General features: G+C 43.6%; 1 protein-coding gene across 5 annotated transcripts; it reads right to left on the minus strand.

Annotated features, from left to right (window-relative positions):
• Positions 1-30: 30 nt before the first annotated feature.
• Positions 31-17,213, minus strand: rbl2 (retinoblastoma-like 2 (p130)). 5 transcript variants are annotated; one of them, XM_076083246.1, is made up of 22 exons: positions 16,882-17,213; positions 15,093-15,223; positions 13,784-13,984; positions 13,617-13,681; positions 12,427-12,555; positions 11,764-11,924; positions 11,481-11,545; positions 9,608-9,779; positions 9,349-9,512; positions 8,518-8,630; positions 8,215-8,318; positions 7,894-8,031; positions 7,644-7,808; positions 7,335-7,419; positions 7,027-7,254; positions 6,750-6,949; positions 6,491-6,667; positions 6,278-6,349; positions 5,120-5,216; positions 4,379-4,602; positions 751-924; positions 31-554 (listed from the first exon to the last, which is right to left on the minus strand). In XM_076083246.1, exons 1-22 carry the CDS (start codon positions 17,017-17,019, stop codon positions 387-389), a joined length of 3,171 nt encoding a protein of 1,056 aa, XP_075939361.1. In that variant the 5' UTR covers positions 17,020-17,213; the 3' UTR covers positions 31-386. The 5 variants fall into 5 exon arrangements, with proteins under 5 accessions (XP_075939361.1, XP_075939360.1, XP_075939363.1 ...); XM_076083245.1 differs by having other exon boundaries at positions 4,379-4,605; positions 16,882-17,212; XM_076083248.1 differs by lacking the exon at positions 16,882-17,213 and adding an exon at positions 15,692-16,846 and having other exon boundaries at positions 4,379-4,605.
• Positions 17,214-18,790: the final 1,577 nt, after the last annotated feature.

Consider the following 18,790-nt stretch of genomic DNA (forward strand, 5'->3'; position numbering starts at 1 on the left):
ATAGCAAACATGTGAACAGACAGCTCCCTCTAGTGGCCACACTTAAACACTTTATTACCTCAGACATCTATTAAAGGTAAAGTACAAAATAAAGGCACTTCACTTACATCGCCTCCATAAAATATCTTTTCTCTATTTGTACAAATATTTACATAACATGTAACAAAAAGAAGCTCATGATTCACACATGATGATAAAAGAGATAAAACTAGTAAAATGGTTAAAAACTTGACATGATGACACATTCTGTGTCAGACTAATTGATCTCCTCGTTGGTTATTAGTTGACAGACATAATGAGCATCGTGTTTATGATTATTGTGTGTGTGTGTGTGTGTGTGTGTGTGTGTGTGTGTGTGTGTGTGTGTGTGTGTGTGTGTGTGTGTCTCAGTGGGAGGAGCTCCGGTCATTGGCGACGTCCTGCAGGCGGCGCAGCAGGGCAGACTGAGAGTCCTGACAGACCCTCTTGGGGGACGTCTGGTCCTCCAGAGCACGAGTCCTCTTCCTGGTGGGGGTCTCTCCGGTCCGGATCATTCTGTTGATCTCCTGCAGACGCTGGAGGTCAGAGGTCACAGATCAATATGTTGTTAAACTAACGTGATGTCATCTGAGATCAATCAGATGACATCACTTCCTGTCTAGACTCTGTTCTGTTTTATTGATAATCTGGAGGCAGACATGTAACATGTGTACTAGTACATCTCTACAGTACTGTATGTATGTGTGTGTGTGTGTGTGGGGGGGGTCTCACGTTGGGGGGGCTGCTACAGATGTAGTAGTAGATCTTGTCTCGGGGGCTCGATGTCGGGGGGGCGGAGCTCGTCTTGTGAGGTGAGATGTAGATCGAGTGTTTGCTGGACAGAAGCATCCGACGGGGGGAACCCGTCCGCAGGGAGGGGTACGGACACAGAGGGGGGGTCTCCAGCTGCTCACACACACACACACACACACACATTTTTATCATATAATATATATTATTCTGTACTTTAAGTACACCTTGAAGCTGATACTTGAGAACATTTACTGGTTCGGATTGGACCAAAGCAGTGACGTCTCACTCTCTCTTTGTAACATGTCCTCGTAACTCAACAGGTTCTACGATCAATGAATCCTCACCTTCATCCTCACCTTCATCCTCATCCTCACCTTCATCCTCATCTTACATTTTTTTCATAGTCATTTATGGCATTTTGCTTTTATTTTGCCTAGAAATCCCTAGAAGACAATGGGTTAGGAAGCTGAAATTTGGAATGTAATTCCCCCTTTGCCCATAGATTAAATGGTGTGAATATCAATGGGAAATTCCTTACACTTTTTGCATAGTAATTGATGGCATTTTGCCTTTATTTGGCCAAGAAATCCCTAGAAAACAATGGGCTAGCGAGCTAGGAAGCTGAAATTTGGACTACACTACCTTCTCAAAGTCTTGATCCACTGGTATGAAAATGAAAATGATTGGAGAAATTGCAATTATTTGAATTCTCCGGCAAAGTAGCACCAGGCATTGATTTTGCTGAAAAATGAAACTCATCCGATTTGCTTGAAACTCGGTACACTTAGAGGGCTGTTCCCAGGAATGCCCCCTCATAGGTTTCAGCCTCCTAGCCCATAGCATACTGTAGATATTGTTTGGGAGAGATGGGACAATTTCTGCCATTTGGGTTGGGATAATTGGCCTACATGAGAGCCCAATCAAATGTAGTTGAAATGACACTTTTTGAGTTGCCATTTCAACTACATGTGCTGTGTAAATTTGTCCTCGAAAACTTTTTGAGTTATAAGGGAACTGCACCCAACAAAAACCCTCTTGACTCTAAAGACTGAAAACAGCTTTTTTGGAAAATGCCCATTCCCTAATTTTCCAAAAACTGCCATTTCAACTACATTTTATTGGGCTCTCATGTAGGCCAATAATCCTGACCCAAATGGCATAACTTCTCCCAAAAGACAATTGGCCCATTTTCATACCAGTCTTTTCTCTTATTTTTTATACTTTAAATCAAAGTACAGACTTGGAACCTTTTCCTCTTCAAAGAGGGGCTTGTGAATAATAAATACCTACAATTTGGTGCTCGTAGCTGCAAGTTAAGGTCCCCATAAACAGGCCCAAAGGTCAGAATTTGAGCCATAATCCCTTATTTTGGGGGATTTTTTGACCTATGTAAAAATGGCCATAATCTCTCAAATATTGGTCCCAGAGACCCCAGATTGTGGACATACATTATGGACTGGGCCTACAATAAGGTCACATGACCAAAACCCCTCTAAATCATCGAGAAAAAATTGGCCTGTATGAAACTCAGAGAACAGCATGGTGCCAAGGTTGGTAAATTGTACACCCTGTGAAGAAGTTGGTCAGATTGGATCAACTTTTATTTCTAAACTTGTCAGAGCCCTGTTTTTTTATATGTTGTAGCCACGCCCAAATGTGGCACATTCATGTTGGATGGCACTCTCTAGCACTTAGCATGCCTGCGTGGGAGGAGGGAGACTTGGCCTACATTGGAATAGGGAATTTTGATAGGATAAAATGAATGGAAAATGATGACCAAATGTCCCTCATTCAAAATGTCATAACTTCTCAGAAAAGGGTTGGAACTGCTTGGAATTGCAACGAAACATTCCATTGGATGACTTGAATCAGCACATTGAGCAGCTAGTCTGCAGACCTTTGGGAAAGCTATCTTTCTTCAGGAACATTGTATTGATGTAAATCCAACTGAACCTGAAAGGGTGTCATCTGTTGTCCACCATACATCATTTTCATCGTTTGTCTTGTAGAAATGGTTTTATGGCACCCAACAGAAACAGAAACCTATATACGTCATTAACAGGGTTTTAATTCATTAAAATTACTTTAAAGTAAGAGAGAGCAATACATCTTGGAGATGAAGAGCGGTTCGTGGAGATGAAATGACTAAAGTTTGGAGGTCGTAGGTCAAAGTTAAGGTGCCCAAAACCAGGCGCAAAGGTCGTAATTGGTGCAATATGTAAAAATGGACTGAAATTCTGGGTTGAAACTGCCTGCATTTTGCATCAAACATTCCTTCTGATAACTTGATTCAGCATGCCAAGCAAGAAGTCTGCAGACCCTTGTGAAAGCTACCTTTCTTCAGGAACTTCCTATGGAGCTGAAACCAACTGATTCTTAAAGACTGTCCTCTGTTGTCCACTATTTTTCATGGAAAATAAATTACATGGGAAAACAGGTCCAAAAGGCAGTGGGACATTTGGGACAGTTGACCCTGTTTCATTTTTGAAAATAAATCCTGATCCTCACCTTCATCCTCATCCTCACCTTCATCCTCATCCTCACCTTCATCCTCATCTTCATCCTCACCTTCATCCTGATAGTCACCTTCATCCTCATCCTCATCCTGACCTTCATCCTCATCTTCATCCTCATCCTCACCTTCATCCTCACCTTCATCCTGATCCTCACCTTCAATCTCATCCTCACCTTCATCCTGATCCTCACCTTCATCCTCATCCTCACCTTCATCCTAATCCTCACCTTCATCCTCATCTTCATCTTCATCCTCATCCTCACCTTCATCCTCATCCTCACCTTCATCCTCATCTTCATCCTGATCCTCACCTTCATCCTCATCCTGATCCTCACCTTCATCCTCATCCTCACCTTCATCCTGATAATCACCTTCATCCTCACCCTCATTCTGATCCTCTTCCTCATCCTCACCTTCATCCTTATCTTCATCCTAATCCTCACCTTCATCCTCATCCTCACCTTCATCCTCATCCTCATCTTCATCCTGATCCTCACCTTCATCCTCATCCTGATCCTCACCTTCATCCTCATCCTCACCTTCATCCTGATCCTCACCTTCATCCTCACCTTCATCCTGATCCTCACCTTCATCCTCATCCTCACCTTCATCCTTACCCTCACCCTCACCTTCATCCTCACCTTCATCCTGATCCTCACCTTCATCCTCATCCTCATCCTCACCTTCATCCTCGCCCTCATCCTGATCCTCACCTTCATCCTCATTCTCACCTTCATCCTCATCTTCATCCTCACCTTCATCCTCATCCTCACCTTCATCCTGATCCTCACCTTCATCCTCATCCTCACCTTCATCCTCATCCTCACCTTCATCCTGATCCTCACCTTCATCCTCATCCTTACCTTCATCCTCACCTTCATCCTCACCTTCATCCTCATCCTCATCCTCACCTTCATCCTGATCCTCATCCTCACCTTCATCCTCATCTTCATCCTGATCCTCACCTTCATCCTCACCTTCATCCTCATCCTCACCTTCATCCTGATCCTCACCTTCATCCTCATCCTCACCTTCATCCTCATCCTCATCCTCATCCTCACTATTAAAAGATTAAAGATGAAAAAGACGAACCGCTGCTGACGGAGAGCTGGCTGAGTATCTCAGAGCGAAGAGTCTCATCTGTTTGATGTAAACGTGGTTGTAAAAGTGGATCAGGTCTCCTCGCTGCTCCTCACCGTCACCCCCAGAGGAGGAGGTCTTGTTGGGGGGGTCGGTCGGGGTGGAGGGAGCACTGCCCGGCTGGGGGGGGGGCAAGGTGCTGTTGGAGCGAACAGGAACCGGACTGTTGTCTCCAGCTGCTGGGAGGAGATCAGAGGAGACCAACAGGTCTTGACTTTATCATTTTGAGCTCCGTGTTTGGTCTCCATCGACTAAAGTTTAAAGCTTTTATTCTGAAAAGAGACTACTGTGTGTGTGTGTGTGTGTGTGACGTTTAACACACTAAAGGTCTAAAAGACAGAGAATAGTTTAAGTATTTGCAGTTAAGAAACTAGATAATAAAAACCTTTGACATTGAGAAAATAACTTTCTAATAAAAAAGGATAAAAAGAGACGAACTGCTAAAACATATTAAAAAATGGAAGGAATCTTTACAACTCATGAAAATGTACGTATAAATTAATGACAATAATATATTAGAGCTCCTCAGATAAATGAACAATGATATTATGAAATTTGATTTATCTTGTTGAACTATATGTGTTATACCAAGAACCTTACTCAATAAAACAAATATAAAAAACCACAACAAACAAAACATGTTTCCTCAGTGAATCCAACACAAAGGACTGAACTAAACCAGCTGTTTCTTACCTGGATCCTGGTGGACGTCGACAGGTGAGTTGAGTTTGTTGGTGTCGTTGCTGCCTGAGTGACGTCTCCTCCCTGAGATCAACACACTCCTGTACACCTGAAACACACACACACACACTTAGTAGAGTTTGAGGTACTTGTACTTTACTTGAGTATTTCCATGTTCTACTTTATACTTACTTCCTGTGTTCGATGTTTACTTCCTGTGCTTCATGTTTACTTCCTGTGTTTTCTGTTTACTTCCTGTGTTTCCTGTTTACTTCCTGTGCTTCATGTTTACTTCCTGTGCTTCATGTTTACTTCCTGTGTTTCCTGTTTACTTCCTGTGCTTCATGTTTACTTCTTGTGTTTCCTGTCTACTTCCTGTGTTTCCTGTTTACTTCCTGTGCTTCATGTTTACTTCCTGTGTTTCCTGTTTACTTCTTGTGTTTCCTGTTTACTTCCTGTGTTTCCTGTTTACTTCCTGTGTTTCCTGTTTACTTCCTGTGTTAATGTTTACTTCCTGTGTTTCATGTTTACTTCCTGTGTTTCCTGTATACTTCCTGTGTTTCCTGTTTACTTCCTGTGCTTCATGTTTACTTCCTGTGTTTCCTGTTTACTTCCTGTGTTTCATGTTTACTTCCTGTATTTCCTGTCTACTTCCTGTGTTTAATGTTTACTTCCTGTGTTTCCTGTTTACTTCTTGTGTTTCCTGTTTACTTCCTGTGTTTCCTGTTTAATTCCTGTGTTAATGTTTACTTCCTGTGTTTCATGTTTACTTCCTGTGTTCCCTGTCTACTTCCTGTGTTTCATGTTTACTTCCTGTGTTTCCTGTTTACTTCTTGTGTTTCCTGTTTACTTCCTGTGTTAATGTTTACTTCCTGTGTTTCATGTTTACTTCTTGTGTTTCCTGTTTACTTCCTGTGTTTCCTGTATACTTCCTGTGTTTCCTGTTTACTTCCTGTGTTAATGTTTACTTCCTGTGTTTCATGTTTACTTCTTGTGTTTCCTGTTTACTTCCTGTGTTTCCTGTATACTTCCTGTGTTTCCTGTTTACTTCCTGTGCTTCATGTTTACTTCCTGTGTTTCCCGTTTACTTCCTGTGTTAATGTTTACTTCCTGTGTTTCCTGTTTGCTTCCTGTGTTAATGTTTACTTCCTGTGTTTCCTGTTTACTTACATTGCTGCTGGCCTGAGGCTGCGTTCTGTAACACTTCATGATATTCTGGAAGGATTTGTCTTCTTTGGTCACCTGAAAGAAGCAACATACATTTAGGTTTACTTTTAGAGAGAAACACACACAGTATACACACAGTACACATAGTACACACACAGTACACACAGTACACACACAGTACACACAGTACACACACAGTACACACAGTACACACACCTTGGCCATGACGTACACAGCACACATGAGCAGCTGGTCCAGGTGACGGTCCATCATCAGGTCACTGCAGTGAACCAAAGAATGTTCAAAACACGTCCACATCTTTCTCCTCAGATCTGAAGAGATGTCCAGTTTGGAACAAAGGTCTCTGAGACGGACGCTGGCCAGGTGGTACACCTGAGGACAAGGTGAGGAGATCAGAAGCAGCTGGTAGTAACCCAAGAGAACCAGTGAGGTCTCCATGAGGACAGTGTAGTACCTTCCTGAAGAACAGCGACAGCGATCCTTTCCTCAGCGGACCACCAGCTGCTGGTTTAGCCGGTGTGCTGACGACCGATTGGACGGTGAGGGTGCCGGTCAGAGTCTGTGTGGACAGCGGCTGCAGCGTGGCTCCGCCCTGTCCGGTCACGCTCACCTGGACGGGGAAGAAGGTGATGCCTCCGCTCTCATTGGCTATCCCTGCAGAGGTCAGAGGTTTGTTACTCGTCATTGTCATCGCACTTCTTCGCTCGGTGTCGGTGTCGTCGGTCACTCACCTTGCACCGGAATGGTGACCGTCTGCCCGTTGTTGGCGGTGACGGTGGCGGTCGCCATTGAGACCACCGTCTGCCCAGCTGGGATGGTGGCGACCAGGCCGGTCGGGGCGGTCTTGGTCACAGCGGTCGGTTCTCTGTCCGCAGGGTCGATGAACAGACGGCGGCGAAACGGGCCGGTGGGAGGAGAGCTGTACCGGTCAAACAGCATGGTCGGGGACGGGGACACGCCTGAGGACGGACGGTCAGATTAAAGACACAAAGACATGATGAATTTCCACAACTAAAACACCACAGAAGAAGTTACTAACCTCTGAGTTCTGGTCCCTGGTTGATGGGAGTCTGAGGAACACTGCTGCTCTCATCGCTTTGTTCCAGATACTGAGGGGGCATCACCTGAACCAGCACCAGACCAAGACCAGGTTACATCCAGACCAAGACCAGGTTACATCCACACCAAGACCACATTACATCCAGACCACATCCAGATCAAGACCACATTACATCCAGACCACAACTAGTTACAAACAGGAACAAGTGAGTGTGTTGTAATATATTCAAATTCAGGATTCCTGTTTATTAATAACCACGATGAACTGAGTGTGTTGTGGTTTATGGACCTGCTTGCAGGCGGGGACGTGGTCTTTGGCCCCACGGAGGCTCTCCCACAGCGGGGAGTCGCTGGTCCAGGCCAGACTCTCCAGAACCTGCTCCTCCACCTGGTTCAAGTGCTTCACCACCTCCCGAAACAGACCCTGCTCCGACCGCACCAGCACTTCAATCACCTGCACATCACAGGTCTTATTATTATCCTCACGTGCTGCTTTTAATTGATTAATTACATTAAGAAGTGATTGGTGGTATTGATACCTTGTAGAAGTGATACGCTGGCAGCTGGAAGATGGTGATCAAGTTGGGGAAATCTCCTGGAGGTCTGTAGGAGAAGACCACGATCTCCAGACAGCAGACCAGCAGAGAGCGGTGGAAGACGTCCTGCTCCAGGATACACTGACACACACACATGTTGAATTAATGTTTTTGTGAATAGAGTCTGGTGTCTTGGAAGAGAGCATAGAAAGGTAAAACACCGAGAAGAAGCTAAACACCTAAACATCGGTACTGTCCCTTTAAGATGGACAGATAAAACTTTACATCCGACTCCAGTTCAAATAATACTACAAAAATACTCACAGACAAGTCTGCGTCTCCCAGGATCATCTTCTCTCTCTCGATGATGGACTCCAGCATCCTGTAGTAGAGCGCCTCCGCCAGGTGGAAGTACTTCACTGCCATGTCTACGAGGAGGAGGAGGTTTAGAGAGGAGTTAGTCCATCGGCTCAAGCTCTCAGGGGGTCATCTCACCATTTTGTGCCTCCTCGATCCCTATATTTGTTTTCCCAGGAACACTTCCTCAAAGGACACATCGGTGTTTCCCAACTCCTCGCTCCTAAAGATGCATTTTAGAAATCAGAACTGAGAAAGACTCATTTGTACCTCTCCCCATCACCTTGCTCTCTGCCCCGCTGCCCTCGTAGTGTTGACACAAGAGCTCAAACATGTCCTTCAGGCGCTTGCTGATAACATCACTGGGGTCTCTGGCACAGGTCCTTCAGGAAGACAGTTTCTGTTGTTACTTCAAGCACCAACAGTGGTGGTTGTTCAGTAAAACATCTCACATCTAGGTTTCTAGGTTTAGAGACAAACTAGAGTAGAGTAGGGTAGAGTAGAATATAGTATAGTAGGGTAGGGTATAGTCAGGTATAGTAGGGTAGAATAGAGTAGGGTGTAGTAGGGTAGAGTACAGTAGGGTAGAGTAGGGTAGAGTAGAGTAGAGTAGAGTAGGATAGAGTGGGGCAGAGTAGAGTAGGATAGAGTAGAGTAGAGTAGGGTATAGTAGGGTAGAGTAGGGTATAGTAGGGTAGAGTAGAGTAGCGTAGAGTAGAGTAGGGCAGAGTAGAGTAGAGTAGAGTAGGATAGAGTGGGGCAGAGTAGAGTAGAGTAGGATAGAGTAGAGTAGAGTAGAGTAGGATACAGTGGGGCAGAGTAGATTAGGGTAGGGTAGAGTAGAGTAGAGTAGGATAGAGTAGAGTAGAGTAGGTTAGGGTATAGTAGGGTAGGGTAGGGTAGAGTAGAGTAGAGTAGGGTATAGTAGGGTAGGATAGAGTAGGGTAGAGTAGGGTAGAGTAGGGTAGAGTAGAGTAGGATAGGGGAGAGTAGAGTAGAGTAGGGTATAGTAGGGTATAGTAGATTAGGGTAGATTCGGGTAGAGTAGAGTAGGGCAGAGTAGAGTAGGGTGTTTCCAGGTTTAGGTTTTAACAAACATACCTGAGAGTCTCTCTCAGCTTAGCGCTCGGCCCTTGTTTGGTTCCTGACAGCAGAGTGTGGAGTCGCCCGACGCTCTTCATGGCAGACGAGACGGGAGACGACCATCTGTTCTCCTGAACGTACTTCCTCCCTGTCAGAGGAGTGGACACCTTCAGAGCCGAGGCCTGACGGGAGGAGAGACGACGGGTCTTTAATGTTTTCTGTTCATTCACAGCAGTAAATAATAAAACTGCCGGCTAGTTCATGTTAGCCGTCTCACCGTGAGGCTGGTGTGAAGCCTGTATGTGGCGCTGTCCTGGTTCTCCACCCCCTCACACAGGCTGGGCCCCGGTGTCCCGATGTCCTCGCTCGCCCCCTCACCGGTGAAGATCCTCTCATCCAGACTACCAGTGGCCAGAACATGTTCCTCATACACCCGAGTCAGAGACAAACTAGAGTAGGGTAGAGTAGGAATATAAAGGAGTAGAGTAAAGTAGGAAAATAAAGGCGAGTAGAGTAGGGTAGGGTAGGGTAGGGTAAAGCAGAGTAAGGTAGGGTAGGTTAGAGTAGAGTAGAGTAGGGTAGGGTAGAGTAGAGTAGAGTAGGGTAGGGTAGAGTAGGGTAGAGTAGGGTAGAGTAGGGTAGAGTAGGGTAGGATAGAGTCGAGTAGAGTGGGGTAGAGTAGAGTAGAGTAGGGTATAGTAGAGTAGAGTAGGGTAGAGTAGGGTAGAGTAGGGTAGAGTAGAGTAGGGTAGAGTAGAGTAGGTTAAAGTAGAGTAGGGTAGAGTAGGGTAGGGTAGAGTAGAGTAGGATAGAGTAGGGTAGAGTAGGGTAGAGTAGAGTAAGGTAGAGTAGGGTAGAGTAGGGTAGAGTAGGGTAGAGTAGAGTAAGGTAGAGTAGGGTAGGGTAGAGTAGGGTAGAGTAGAGTAAGGTAGAGTAGAGTAGGGTAGAGTAGGGTAGAGTGGGGTAGAGTAGGGTAGAGTAAGGTAGAGTAGAGTAGAGTAGGGTAGAGTAGAGTAAGGTAGAGTAGAGTAGAGTAGAGTAGGGTAGAGTAGAGTAAGGTAGAGTAGAGTAGAGTAGGGTAGAGTAGAGTAGAGTAGGGTATAGTAGAGTAGAGTAGGGTAGAGTAGGGTAGAGTAGAGTAAGGTAGAGTAGAGTAGAGTAGGGTAGAGTAGGGTAAAGTAGAGTAGGGTAGAGTAGGGTAGAGTAGAGTAGGATAGAGTAGGGTAGAGTAGAGTAAGGTAGAGTAGAGTAGGGTAGAGTAGGGTAGAGTAGGGTAGAGTAGAGTAGAGTAGGGTAGAGTAGAGTAGAGTAGAGTAGGGTAGAGTAGAGTAAGGTAGGGTAGAGTAGGGTAGGGTAGAGTAGAGTAGAGTAGGGTAGAGTAGGGTAGAGTAGAGTAAGGTAGAGTAGGGTAGAGTAGAGTAGGGTAGAGTGGGGTAGAGTAGGGTAGAGTAGAGTAAGGTAGAGTAGGGTAGAGTAGGGTAGAGTAAGGTAGAGTAGGGTAGAGTAGGGTAGAGTAGGGTAGAGTAGAGTAAGGTAGAGTAGGGTAGAGTAGAGTAAGGTAGAGTAGGGTAGAGTAGGGTAGAGTAGAGTAAGGTAGAGTAGGGTAGAGTAGGGTAAGGTAGAGTAGGGTAGAGTAGGGTAGAGTAGAGTAAGGTAGAGTAGGGTAGAGTAGAGTAAGGTAGAGTAGGGTAGAGTAGAGTAAGGTAGAGTAGGGTAGAGTAGGGTAGAGTAGAGTAAGGTAGAGTAGGGTAGAGTAGGGTAGAGTAGAGTAGAGTAGAGTAGGGTAGAGTAGGGTAGAGTAGGGTAGAGTAGAGTAAGGTAGAGTAGGGTAGAGTAGAGTAAGGTAGAGTAGGGTAGAGTAGGGTAGAGTAGAGTAAGGTAGAGTAGGGTAGAGTAGGGTAGAGTAGAGTAGGGTAGAGTAGAGAAACAACTGTTATGACACATGAACAGAAGACTGTAAAGAACATGTCATCAGATGAAGTGAAACAATGACGAAACTGGATACATTTATGAACATTCTGCTGCCAAAATATACCAGTAAGAAACCATTTGTTATGAATTAGTAAAGTAACTCTATCTAAATACTAACACATTAGATACATATGATCACATTATGATCAATGAACTGTTCAATAACAGCCAACACTCACAAACTGTCTCCAAAGTTCATGGGATCCAGAAAGCCGGTCAGACTGTCCTCCTTTCCTCTGACAATCTGTAGGAGAGAGTTTAAATTACCCACCACATCTACCGTGTGTGTGTGAGTGTGAGTGTGAGTGTCTGTCTGTCTGTCTGTCTGTCTGTCTATAGCAGCATGTCTCACCCTCTTGTGGAAGAGCTTCTTAATGAACAGACTAGTCTATAGCAGCATGTCTCACCCTCTTGTGGAAGAGCTTCTTAATGAACAGACTAGTCTATAGCAGCATGTCTCACCCTCTTGTGGAAGAGCTTCTTGATGAAGGGTTTCCAGAAGTGTTCTTTGACCCCTTTGGCCTCCAGCACCAGACCATCATGCAGCTCACATAGCTGCTCTATGAAGCAGTGCGGCCCTGAAGACGGCCTGAAGTCTTTAGTGCTGAAGTCCACTGGTAGACCTGGAGGACCCCACACACACAGACCAGGACCCTGTTTCACTCATCATTATTCACTACTACAGTAGATCAAACATTCTAGTAATATCAAAAAAAGGTAAACGTGTTGAATCATACAGAGAGAAATCACTTTATAATTTTCTGCATCAGTCACCCAATCATGGTTCAGAATTAAAGTTCTGCTCCATCTACTGTAGTAACACACTGACTATGGAGGAGAACCTCCGATAAACATCACTACTGTCTCTTTAAGATGTCCGGTGTGATCTAGTGTTTCAAACCAGCTTGTTTCCTGAGTGGATGCAGCTTGATGTGGAGTCAGAGCCGCTTCCTCTCAGCACAATAAACACTATGTTTTGGAGAAGGAGGTGGAGGAAACACCAGGCTGATTTATTTTAGTTTGATTTATTAGTGCAGAGCTGATAAGCAGGCTTCCCTCCACAGCGCCATGTTTCACAGCTCTATGTGGGTTTGAGATCTGATGTGGTTCAATGTGAGGGTTCACCTCTGAAGTTGTGGTTCAGCAGGTCCTTCCTGGCGTTGCACAGCAGAGCGTTGGTGAAGACCAGATCCAGGGCACACAGCAGCAGGTGGTAGGAGTTCACCAGGTCATCGCTGATCATCGGGAAGTTCCCTGAAAGGACAGAAAACACCAGCGGATCAGGACACTCTTCCCCCTCCCTTGAGCAAGGCACTTCAGAGCTCCTCCTGTTTGTTCCTCTCATGTGCTAACATCAAAAATAAGCATCTAGGACAAACAACATTCTGTCTGCTGAATCAGAAACAAACAATGTAATGGATATAAATTACGTTTTTCAACATTTTATATTGATGTTTCCTTCCAATGTTTTCTATTTACATACAGATTACAAAAAGAGCTGGATGTCATTGTCCAGCTACTTGGATAGAAAATACAGTCTCACCTCAGGAAACAGATTAAAAACATATTTAATGTTGCAGTAAACTGTGTTTTTATTCATACACGAGGATGAGGCTGGACGTGTGCTACCGTACAGATGTTAAACACACGGAGCTGCTGTTCTCAGGATTATGAATAAAAACATCCAAAACCCTGAGAGCACAAACAAACCTTTGGAAACATTTAATACCTCGGGTTCACTGGAGGACATCTTTAAAGGTGAATCTGAGTTTTTTTATTATGTCTAAACTGTGGTGCATCACTAGATAATCTGTCTCCAGAAATGTGTCCAGATGTTTGAACACCAACATCAGAGAACCAGCTGAGAACGAGGACTCTGGATCTTGCCCCGTACAAAGAGGACGTCTCTGGACCGTGTTCACTTATCAATCTGAGGGTCTGGTATCCAGATCAAATCAGACACAGAAGATCTCTGTTGGTCAGATGTGATCACAGTCTGTCTCTGTTTATGTTCACCAGCTAGCCTCTAAAGTCCCAAGATGTTCAGAACCAGGTCCTTTATGTCTCGTGTGAACAGGAACAACGATCAATATTCAGGTAAATCTGATCCACCAGTTTCCTCCTAAAGACCTCCAAACATCATCTTCTTCTGGTGAGATTTATGGCGGCTGCCATCTTTAAGTGTTACATTAGCACCACCTGCTGGCTGTCCTTGATACTTCTATCCATTGAAATGTTAGGTGTGACCAGTGAAACCACTAGCTGGAAGGCCTCCCAGTAGTTTAGTGGTGCAGCAGACCAGAGGAGCTGGTTACCTTTAGCGTGGACAAACAGAACCCAGCAGAAGTTGAAGACCTCGGTCACAGAGCAGGGATGACGTCTGGAGACAGAAGACCAGAGGAGACATCGTCAGCTATAATTAAACAACACCGTGAAACAAAGAAGCACCAGAACCGGCTGTTCAGGAGAGGTCAAGGCTCACCTCTGTTTGCGGCTGCGGTGAACTCGGGTCGGCTCCTCGGACGGCGCCTTGAAGATGGCTTTGAAGATCGGGACGTACTTCTTGAAGATCACCGCCGACACGGTAAAGTTCCTCTCTAGTTTGTTGGTGCTCTGACGGAAGTCCTGAGGCAGGTCGGCCATGTCCTGCCACTTCTTCATCTTATTAAAGAACTCGATCAGACTGTGAGGAGACACAACTCTGACTTATTAAAGAACTCTATATCCTGTTACTTCTTCATCTTATTAAAGAACTCTATGTCCTGTTACTTCATCTTATTAAAGAACTCTATATCCTGTTACTTCATCTTATAAAAGAACTCTATATCCTGTTACTTCATCTTATTAAAGAACTCTATGTCCTGTTACTTCATCTTATTAAAGAACTCTATATCCTGTTACTTCTTCTTATTAAAGAACTCTATGTCCTGTTACTTCATCTTATTAAAGAACTCTATATCCTGTTACTTCTTCTTATTAACGAATTCTATGTCCTGTTACTTCATCTTATTAAAGAACTCTATATCCTATTACTTCTTCTTATTAACGAACTCTATGTCCTGTTACTTCTTCTTATTAAAGAACTCTATATCCTGTTAGTTATTCTTCTTATTAAAGGACTCTATGTCCTGTTACTTCTTCTTATTAAAGAACTCTATATCCTGTTACTTCTTCTTATTAAGGAACTCTATGTCCTGTTACTTCTTCTTATTAAAGAACTCTATATCCTGTTACTTCTTCTTATTAAAGAACTCTATGTCCTGTTACTTCTTCTTATTAAAGAACTCTATATCCTGTTACTTCTTCCTATTAAGGAACTCTATGTCCTGTTACTTCTTCTTATTAAAGAACTCTATGTCCTGTTAGTTATTCATCTTATTAAAGAACTCTATATCCTGTTACTTCATCGTATTAAAGAACTCTTTGTCCTGTTACTTCATCATTCTATTATATATTAAATATATATATATTATTAAATATTGTACTTTTTACTGTACAGATTCAGATAATTAATCCACTAATAAATGATGATGTATTATTAAAGATTAAACTACCAGTAGTATATAAAGTAATCATTAATAAAACATATACTACTCTGCATCATGAGTACTTTTACTTTTGGTACTTTAGGTATGTTGATAATAATACTTTTGTTCTTTTACTAAAGAATTACGGATTTTTACATGTATTTCTACACTGTGGTATTAGTACTTTTACTGAAGAAGAAGATCAGAGTACTTCTTCAGACAGACAGACCTTCAGGTGAGAGCACAGGTGCATTGTGGGCCTACCTCATCTCTGAGCAGCGTAGGATTCTGGTCAGAGAGACGTAGTTTCCTTCAGTGGTTCCTTTACCCACTGTGGGGACTGAAGACCTGCAGGCTACGTACAGAGAGCAGGACAACCAGTGGAGGACGCTGCCCTGGAGACATGATGGGGGGGGGGGGGGAGACAGACAGGCTACTATCAAACACCTTCTCTTTCATTAATACTCATAATAATACTATTATTTCCTCGAGTACTCCATAGTTTTGTCTTTAAATGTCAGAAAACAGTGAGAAGCCGGCTGTGACATCACAGTTATCGTTTTGTCCGACTCACCGTCCAGAAATACAAACATTTCATCATCACGTGTGACAAAGAAAAGACTCAAATCCTCACGTCCTCTGTTTTAGAGAAAGAAGTAGTTTGACTGAGACAGACAGACAGACAGACTAATGTCTCCTAGTGTCTCCTAGTGTCTCACCTCTAAGGTATAGTTCCTGCTCATGTCCTCGTAGCTCCTCCACGCCTCTCTACTTGCCTCCTAACGTCTCCTAACGTCTCCTAACGTCTCCTAATGTCTCCTATAATGTCTCCTAACGTCTCCTAATGTCTCCTAATGTCTCACCTCTAAGGTATAGTTCCTGCTCATGTCCTCGTAGCTCCTCCACGCCTCTCTACTCGCCTCCTAATGTCTCCTAACGTCTCCTATAATGTCTCCTAACGTCTCCTAATGTCTCCTATAATGTCTCCTAACGTCTCCTAGTGTCTCACCTCTAAGGTATAGTTCCTGCTCATGTCCTCGTTGCTCCTCCACGCCTCTCTACTCGCCTCCTAATGTCTCCTAACGTCTCCTAACGTCTCCTATAATGTCTCCTTACGTCTCCTATAATGTCTCCTAATGTCTCCTAGTGTCTCACCTCTAAGGTATAGTTCCTGCTCATGTCCTCGTAGCTCCTCCACGCCTCTCTACTCGCCTCCTAATGTCTCCTAACGTCTCCTAACGTCTCCTATAATGTCTCCTTATGTCTCCTATAATGTCTCCTAATGTCTCCTAGTGTCTCACCTCTAAGGTATAGTTCCTGCTCATGTCCTCGTAGCTCCTCCACGCCTCTCTACTTGCCTCCTAATGTCTCCTAACGTCTCCTGATGTCTCCTATAATGTCTCCTAACGTCTCCTAATGTCTCCTATAATGTCTCCTAACGTCTCCTAGTGTCTCACCTCTAAGGTATAGTTCCTGCTCATGTCCTCGTAGCTCCTCCACGCCTCTCTACTCGCCTCCTAATGTCTCCAAACGTCTCCTAATGTCTCCTATAATGTCTCCTAATGTCTCCTATAATGTCTCCTAACGTCTCCTAATGTCTCCTAGTGTCTCACCTCTAAGGTATAGTTCCTGCTCATGTCCTCGTAGCTCCTCCACGCCTCTCTACTCGCCTCCTAATGTCTCCTAACGTCTCCTATAATGTCTCCTAACATCTCCTAATGTCTCCTATAATGTCTCCTAACGTCTCCTAATGTCTCCTATAATGTATCCTAGTGTCTCACCTCTAAGGTATAGTTCCTGCTCATGTCCTCGTAGCTCCTCCACGCCTCTCTACTCGCCTCCTAATGTCTCCTAACGTCTCCTATAATGTCTCCTTACGTCTCCTATAATGTCTCCTAATGTCTCCTAGTGTCTCACCTCTAAGGTATAGTTCCTGCTCATGTCCTCGTAGCTCCTCCACGCCTCTCTACTCGCCTCCTAATGTCTCCTAACGTCTCCTATAATGTCTCCTTACGTCTTCTATAATGTCTCCAAATGTCTCCTAGTGTCTCACCTCTAAGGTATAGTTCCTGCTCATGTCCTCGTAGCTCCTCCACGCCTCTCTACTCGCCTCCTCGTCCATATTTAAAGCTCGACACAGGTCTTCAAACCCGGTTCGAGCTTTCTGCAGAAACTCGTCCTCGTCGCTCATTTTCGTTTCTTTTCACAACAAATAAAACGGTTAAAATGTTATAAACCGAGCGACACTAGCGGTAAACACAGCCGCTGTTTAACCGAATCTCTCCGTAGCAGCGTTATTACCGGTTATTACCGAGTCATACCGAGCGGCCATTTAAAGGTCCTCTCACTGACAGCTACTGCGGCGCGTGGCCGCTAAGAACGGCTAAGAATGTATGGTCACGAGCCACAACGTCCGACGTCATTCGGTGCGTAGCTGTACGTAGAGAATAGCAGCTCAGGCCTCAGCCCACTAAACGTGCGTACCTCAGCGTGAATGGGTGGTTCGACCTGTCAATCAAAATACTACTACTTCCGGTTGTTTGTTTTTTCAGTTGTTTCCTTACGGTCCGCACGGAAGTCCGTCTGAAAACACTTACAACTTCGTTAAATTGTGTTTTAAACGTACCATCATTAAAATGACGTTATTACAGCATTATAAACGTTTTTAGGTTTTTAATACAGTCTTCGGCTTCTAAAAATGTGCTTGAAAGACACGAAACGTCCGCTGGAATCTGTGATTTTCAGAGTAAAGTCTGAATGAAACAGACACTAAAGGGAGGAGCTAAACTAAACTAGAAAATGCATTTCCTGCTGAAAATGCGTTGGAATGCTGAAAGCTGAAATTAATTGTAAAAAAATTGCTGAAAATTAAGAAATGGGAGACTACCTATCTGAAAAATGTTGAAGCTCGAAAGCATTTAAACTGCACTGCTGAAAATCCTTCTAGTTGAAATGTCTAACTATGGTGTCTGTAGCTGAAAGTATGAGAAGAAGAAGGCTTTGAAAGTTGAAGAAGTTTAACAGGATTTGAAGATTTTCTCCATAGAGATCCCATTAAAAAAAAATTGCAAATAGCTTAATATTTCAAAAAGTTAAAAGATTACAAATATGAAAAGTCAAAGCACCCCTCTCCTGAAAGAGCTGAACATTTTGAAAGGGAAAAGTCCTGTAGTGATATTTGTAGTAGTAGAAGTTGTAGTTGTAGTAGAAGTATTAGTAGTAGTAGAAGTATTAGTAGTAGTAGAAGTATTAGTAATTAGAAGAAGTAGTAGAAGTAGTAGTATCAGTAGTCGTAGTAATAGCTGTAGTATTGGTCGTAGTATTTAATATAACAGTAGTAGTAGTAGAAGTAGTTATAGTAGTAATAGTAATGGCAGTAGAAGAAGTAGCATTAGTAGTAGTACTAGTAGCAGTTGTACTAATAGCCGTAGTAGTAATACTACTTGTAGTAGCATGAATAGCAGTAGTAGTAGTAGCAGTTGTAGTATAAGTAATAGCAGTGGTGGTAGTAATAATATTGATGGTAGCAGTAATAGTAGTAATAGTAGTAATAGTAGCAACAGCAAAAGTTATAGTAGAAGTAGTAGTAGTAATACTATATTAGCAGCAGCAGTAGTAGTTGTTGCAGTATTAGTCAGAGCATTAAGTTTTTCAACAAAAAAGCCTAATTTTGAGCTTAACGTTTAAATACAGTTAATCCATGAGGCTTTTATTTTGAAAGAGTGGGGCTGGGTGGGGGAGAAAGGAGAGGAGACAGAATCAGAATGTATGAAACACAGAGGTTATTAAATGATAGTCTTCATCAAAAGCATTCCAGTTAGATTTCACTCTGTGGGGCTTTTATTTTGAAAGGGTGGGACTGGGTGGGGGAGAAGAGACATAATCATAATGTTTGACACACATAAACAGAGGTTATTAAATGACAGGCTTCATCACAAGCATTTCAGGTAGAGTTCACTCTC

The sequence above is a fragment of the Anarhichas minor genome, unplaced genomic scaffold, assembly GCF_050575085.1.
Source record: "Anarhichas minor isolate MPS153535 unplaced genomic scaffold, ASM5057508v1 ptg000125l, whole genome shotgun sequence".
Classification (NCBI taxonomy): domain Eukaryota; kingdom Metazoa; phylum Chordata; class Actinopteri; order Perciformes; family Anarhichadidae; genus Anarhichas; species Anarhichas minor.

What these genes read in the sequence shown, in the direction of transcription:
- rbl2 (XM_076083245.1), bottom strand. Translation starts at nt 17,019, where the DNA reads ATGAGCGACGAGGACGAGTTTCTGCAGAAAGCTCGAACCGGGTTTGAA. An exon ending in CGACGTCCACCAGGATCCAG is followed by an intron (nt 4,606 to 5,119) that starts GTAAGAAACAGC and finishes ATCTCCTCCCAG; the next exon opens with CAGCTGGAGACAACAGTCCG. An exon ending in CCAGCTCTCCGTCAGCAGCG is followed by an intron (nt 925 to 4,378) that starts GTTCGTCTTTTT and finishes GTGTGTGAGCAG; the next exon opens with CTGGAGACCCCCCCTCTGTG.